The sequence below is a fragment of the Anopheles arabiensis genome, chromosome 3 (assembly GCF_016920715.1).
Source record: "Anopheles arabiensis isolate DONGOLA chromosome 3, AaraD3, whole genome shotgun sequence".
Classification (NCBI taxonomy): Eukaryota; Metazoa; Arthropoda; class Insecta; order Diptera; family Culicidae; genus Anopheles; species Anopheles arabiensis.
In genome coordinates, this window is record NC_053518.1 from 54,425,155 (window position 1) to 54,430,759 (window position 5,605).

The following is a 5,605-nucleotide window of genomic DNA, read 5'->3' on the forward strand; positions in this document are numbered from 1 at the left end:
GTGATCATTTCGACGAACAACACCGCAAAAAATATGAATAAAAAATTAAGATTATTTTCAAATACCAAAATATTTCCAGCAGATGATACTACTCGCTACTTTAGCCATGTTTAACGGGTTGTCAAATCGTTCTACTTTACTTAGTCTCGTTCCTACACAGTCTTTTAGTGCTACCACTCTTATTTGTTCGTTTATCCTATGTACTTCCTTATTTTAGTTAGTGATGAATGCAGCTGGGTAGCCAAGCTATCCCAAATAAAACATATATTGTTTTATTTTTTTAGTAAACTATATTTGTACAAAACCAGAATGACAACTGATTGGTCGACAAATATTTCTCACATACATCAAACTTGCCTTCTAAACCAATTTATGCTGATTTTGTCATGTAACCATACTACACTATGCACGTTGTGTTGGTAGTTCCAGTACAATTAATTATTTTCAACCTTCACCATTTAAAGTAGCTGTCAAACACTGAACACTGGCGAGCTGAGCCACACCACTGTGTTTCCACTAACATCGGACATTCAACTCCACCAAGACGCTGTTCTCGTATAATGTTACGTGTACGATTTCTTTTACCAAGGCCACATGTCTTGCTGCAAGGACTCCAGGCCGACCACTCGCTAACCCGACAATCTGTATCATTGAGAGTTTTGTTGGTATGATTCATATTTTGAGTGTTTCCAACGTTTGACTGGTATTTAAGTTTTTTAAGTAACTTCGTACGGTGCTTATATTTGAGTTTCTTCACCATTTTGTGCACGTTGTTGTGATTGTTGTATTCTTTGATCTGAAATAATACATAATAGAAATCTTTCAATGAGCAACACGAGCTTTTTTTCATCCTTACCTTAGTAAATGTAACATGAGCTATCGGTGGAAGGTGTTTGATTTCAGGATAGAAAAAGCTGCTTGCGAAATGGAGAGGAGATCTGGAAGTGATTTGTTGAACTACACCCCTTGGATTGGTAGGCCATTTTGGTGAGGTAAAAGTTAATCCACTGCTACTACCTGCGTCGAGCGGATGCAGCGGTATCGTTACCTTTTCAAGCCATCGTCCTTTGAAGCATAGCTGTTGCGAGACAATTCAAAACCATATTAAAAAAAAAAAGTTACACGAACGTGAGATAAACCTGTTATCAACCTACGTCAAAAGTGTCCAATCCAATGAACCAATCCGGCGATGGTATTATCTTTGTGATGAAAGACACGCTCGAATGTTTTCCGTTTACGAAAAAAGTTGCCTCACTTTCACCCTTACCTTTGCGAATTTTTGGTAGTCGAAACTCATCGAATAAAAAATCCTGTTGAACTTCCAAAGTTTCTTCCAATAAAGCTACTTGTCCCGTCTCGGCAAAAGTTGCCACAGCCATCGAAGCAGTGTGCTTCAGTTGAAAAAGTTGATAGGTTTGGTTATGAGTTAAACCTAAATTTTCAGAAAATGAAGAAAGTTTAGAAACAACAGTTATAATAGCTATAGTTTAGAAACATCTGATATAACAATAATATATTTATTGATAAATACAAATCAGTATGACTGTGAAAGTCATATCGCCAAGGAAGATTATTTTAATAGAATTATAATTTATTTATTTATTATAGAGTATCGAGCCTCCATGGCCTACATACACAATTAAAACTAATGTCTTATAAACTATGTGTTCCTAAAATTAGACGTAATGCAATCTCGAATGACGCTAGTACATTTCGGTACACTAATGGACAGGTCTACAAAATTTGAAAATAAATTAAAATTCTTGGACATTAATAACAACGGATCCCTAGCACAGAAAAGACGATAACGAAAGTCAGTTATTAAAAATTGTCGAGTTCTTAAAGGTCTAGTAGGGACATACAAATTTACATGACTTAGCAATAGAGGTGCATCGATTCTTCCAGTTAATAGTTTGAACATAAAAATTCCTTGGGCAACCATTCTTCTCTTTTCCAAAGTTTCAAGCCCTAACAACTGACACCTCGTATGATAAGCTGGTAGCACGTCGTTATGTCTCCACGGAAGCCGCTTAATAGCTACACGGGTAAATTTTCGCTGGATCCTCTCAAGCCTCTCAATTCTAGTGACTTGCTCCGGAAACCAAGCAACTGAAGCGTACTCAATCAAAGGACGAACAAGGCAACAGTAAAGTGATTTTAAACAGAGAGGGTCATGAAACATTTTGCTACTTCTAATTATGTGTCCAAGAGTCCTGTTAGCCCTAGCAATTACGTCGTCAAATTGTTTGTCTAAAACAAGTTTCGTGTCTAATATAATGCCTAAGTCCCTAACAGTTTCAGATCGAGGCAATAAAGTGTCAGAAAGAATATAATTAAAACATAATGGAGTTCTCGCACGAGTAAACGAAATGACCGAGCACTTACTAACATTGAGTGACAAACAGTTTAAGGAACACCAAAGGTTAAAAACAGAAAGAAAGCCTTGTAATCGGAGACAGTCAATAGAACTACGCACAGGAAAGTACATTTTAAGGTCATCTGCGTACAGTAGCACCGGGCAGTCAGGTATAGCGTAAACAATGTCATTAATAAAGAGATTAAATAATAGAGGCCCTAAAATGCTACCTTGAGGAACACCAGAGACCCTGCTAAATTCACTAGAGATGCAATCTCCAATCTTAATACGTACTGAACGACGCGACAGATACGAATTCAGCCACCTAACTATGCTGATATGAAAACCAAGTTTTAAAAGTTTGCTAGTCAAGGTATGGATATTGACGCTATCGAAAGCAGAGTGAAAATCAGTGTAAACAGTATCTACTTGGAACCCTTTGTCTAGCTGCTTGTAAGTAAAATGCAAGAACTGCACTAGGTTTGTGACGGTGGAGCGTCCAGGTAGGAAGCCATGTTGCAAAGGTGTAAATATGTTAATAGCACCATGCATTATATGTTTATGGACTAATAATTCGAACAGCTTACTGGGAGCACATAGCATCGAAATAGCTCGATAATTTGAGATGGAAGTTCTGTCGCCTTTTTGTAAACGGGAAATATCCATGACTTTTTCCATAGGTCAGGGAAGATACCAGTGCGAAGTGAATTATTAAAAATGGATGCTAGTGGTGAAGCCAATTCATCGATGCATGATACGATAACTATTCCCGGAATGTTATCGGGTCCAGAGGCTAAGGAGGGTTTCAGCTTTGAAGCCATTGAACGAACATCATCGATAGTAAAAGAAGGCAATAAAATGTCAACGGAGTCTTGTGCCACGAAACGTAACGCTTCCTCTACCTTCTGGTTTTGTTCGGGAAAGCTCGTGCAGCTACGCGCAAACAGCTCAGCAAAACCATTACATATTTCTCGCGTGTCAGTAAACAATCGACCATCAAGTGTCATGCATGATGGGAGGGAAGTACGTTTCATCTTACGGTCCATAAAGTTCCAAAATAATTTTGGACATGCCCGAATGGATATCTGGACACGGCGAATGTAATTAGCATACAATTTTCGGTTATGAAACTTGAAGATTCTTGCAGCCTCCAGGAAATTGCTTCTATCGGCTTCATTGCGTGTACGACTGAATATACGATACGCAGAACGACGCATTCTTTCTAACCTTTTAAGGTATCTAGTGCACCATGGTTGAGAATTTGTAAATATTCGTTTAGGTACGAATTGCTCAATAATGTCTGACACTGCTGACGTAAGGTATTCAGAAGCAGCTTCTACATCCATGTTTCGAAGTCCAGTCCAATCAGTGTCCCTCAACGCTTGCTTTATGCTAACAAAATCAGCTCTGGCAAAATTATAAGCAGATACAGCACCAGGCAAGACTATGCCGGAATTATCGTCTGAACTAGTGTGGGAAAACTGCAGCTTGATTTCCAATGGTGGATGGTGGTTATCAACCGGAACAATCGCGACAAGGGAGACATAGACTGACTGCACAGGCACGCTATCTTCAAGATCATTTGAAACAAACACAAGATCCAATTGCCTTCCTAGGTCATTTACTATGCCACTGATTTGTTTTAAGCAATGATAATTTATCAAATCCAAAAGCGATTTTGACCAGGCATGGATGACGCGGGTTCATAGTGCCTATCGATAGCACGCCAGGAGATCATTGGTTGGTTGAAGTCACCCAACAGACACATCGTATCGTTGTCGTTCATAGAAACACTCACACTATCAAGAGCCTCGTCGAGAGCAGTCATAGTTGCAGTATTTGTACTAAGGTCAGGAGGGATGTAACTTACACCGACAAATATTTTACTTGAAGGCAACAGGATTTTAACCCAGCAGTGTTCGATACTCGTTATATTGGTGTGCACAGGAAGGCATTTGAGACGTTTGGAAACAGCAATCAGGACACCACCACCTATCTGTCTGGCACTGTTATTAGCATTTCTATCGCTTCTATAGATAGCGTATTTGTCACAGATTACTTGCTGCGAAAGTATGGTATCATCAAGCCATGTTTCTGTGAGAACAATAATATCATGATCAAGCTCACTAGAAGCAATGTACACATCCTCAAGTTTAGTGCGTAGTCCATGAACGTTTTGGTAATAAATGCTAAGGTCATTATTCGTCATTGTTCGTCCTTGATTATTACGGCAGGCGACCCCTGTAGGCTTGACATGATAGTCATGCGATTGTGTGAGTGTAGTGTCCGTTCTATGGCGATGGTTTGTTTTGGTCTCACGATCATCAAGCTGCGTGCGCCCTTCGTCAAGCACTGCCTCAGCAGAAAGAATATCGTTTGTTGCTGGAAGAACATTCGTCAGGTAAGTGCAATTAACATTCACTAAAGTTGTTTCAGCGCCAGTGTTCCTCGATTCATGAGTCATGTCAGGATTATTTGTGTGACTGTGAGTGTGTGCAATGCGCGTGAAATGAATACCGGAAAATATTAGTGGGTCTACGGTGTTGGTGAAGTGCGTGGAGTGTGTGCCGATAAAATTGTGTGGTCCAGCAGTGGCGGTGACCGAATATTTAGCACCGTAGGCAAAGTTGTAGGGGTGGAGAGACCCATTGGCGGTTGTAGACAAAAATTTGCACCCGGTTGTTGATTTCGGTAGTCAATGAATTCACGTACTGACAGGCCAAGGGGCCAGGTGTCGGGGGAAAGAGCCTTGTCACGTAGTGATAAAGGCACTAACACTTTAAATGACAGGAATGAGAGTGTCGCTGTATTTGTACCCTGGCGAATAAGGCAGTATGCAGTAGCATCATCAATCGATAAAGCTTGTTTGACCATTTGTACAATTTGGTCACTGGTTGAATCGGGAGAGAGCCGGGAAATATACAGCGCGCATTTTTGCACCGTTGAATGAGCGGGAACTATTTTGATAGGAAAAGATGCTATATCCTTTTTGTGCCAGTTATTACAGGTGGTGCATGAGTTTTGCGTTGAATATCGACAATTCGCTCCGTATTGTTGTTTTGGCTATTTCTTTGATTGCTCGTAGCAATGGGGCCCTTTCTGTTTCAAGTTCGTAGGCTGAAATTTCAGCCTGTCAGCTGTTTGCATTATATAGCAGTTTTTGGCAGCTATCTAAGTGGGTATAATATAAAGGTGAGCTTATCCCAAGGTGTATTTATTTAAAAGACTGACTGACAAAATTATAAATAG

At 39.9% G+C, this 5,605-nt stretch overlaps 1 protein-coding gene across 2 annotated transcripts; it reads right to left on the bottom strand.

The window, feature by feature from the left end:
- Positions 1-270: 270 nt before the first annotated feature.
- Positions 271-1,563, bottom strand: LOC120899577 (spondin-2-like). 2 transcript variants are annotated; one of them, XM_040305577.1, is made up of 3 exons: positions 1,155-1,563; positions 857-1,078; positions 271-796 (listed from the first exon to the last, which is right to left on the bottom strand). In XM_040305577.1, exons 1-3 carry the CDS (start codon positions 1,377-1,379, stop codon positions 452-454), a joined length of 792 nt encoding a protein of 263 aa, XP_040161511.1. In that variant the 5' UTR covers positions 1,380-1,563; the 3' UTR covers positions 271-451. The 2 variants fall into 2 exon arrangements, with proteins under 2 accessions (XP_040161511.1, XP_040161512.1); XM_040305578.1 differs by having other exon boundaries at positions 1,268-1,381.
- Positions 1,564-5,605: the final 4,042 nt, after the last annotated feature.

Bases quoted from the DNA above. Each gene is read 5' to 3' on its own strand.
- LOC120899577 (XM_040305577.1), bottom strand. From the start codon at position 1,379: ATGGCTGTGGCAACTTTTGCCGAGACGGGACAAGTAGCTTTATTGGAA. The intron at 1,079-1,154 runs GTAGGTTGATAA...GTCTCGCAACAG, and splicing joins TTGGATTGGACACTTTTGAC to CTATGCTTCAAAGGACGATG. The intron at 797-856 runs GTAAGGATGAAA...GTATTATTTCAG, and splicing joins CTCATGTTACATTTACTAAG to ATCAAAGAATACAACAATCA.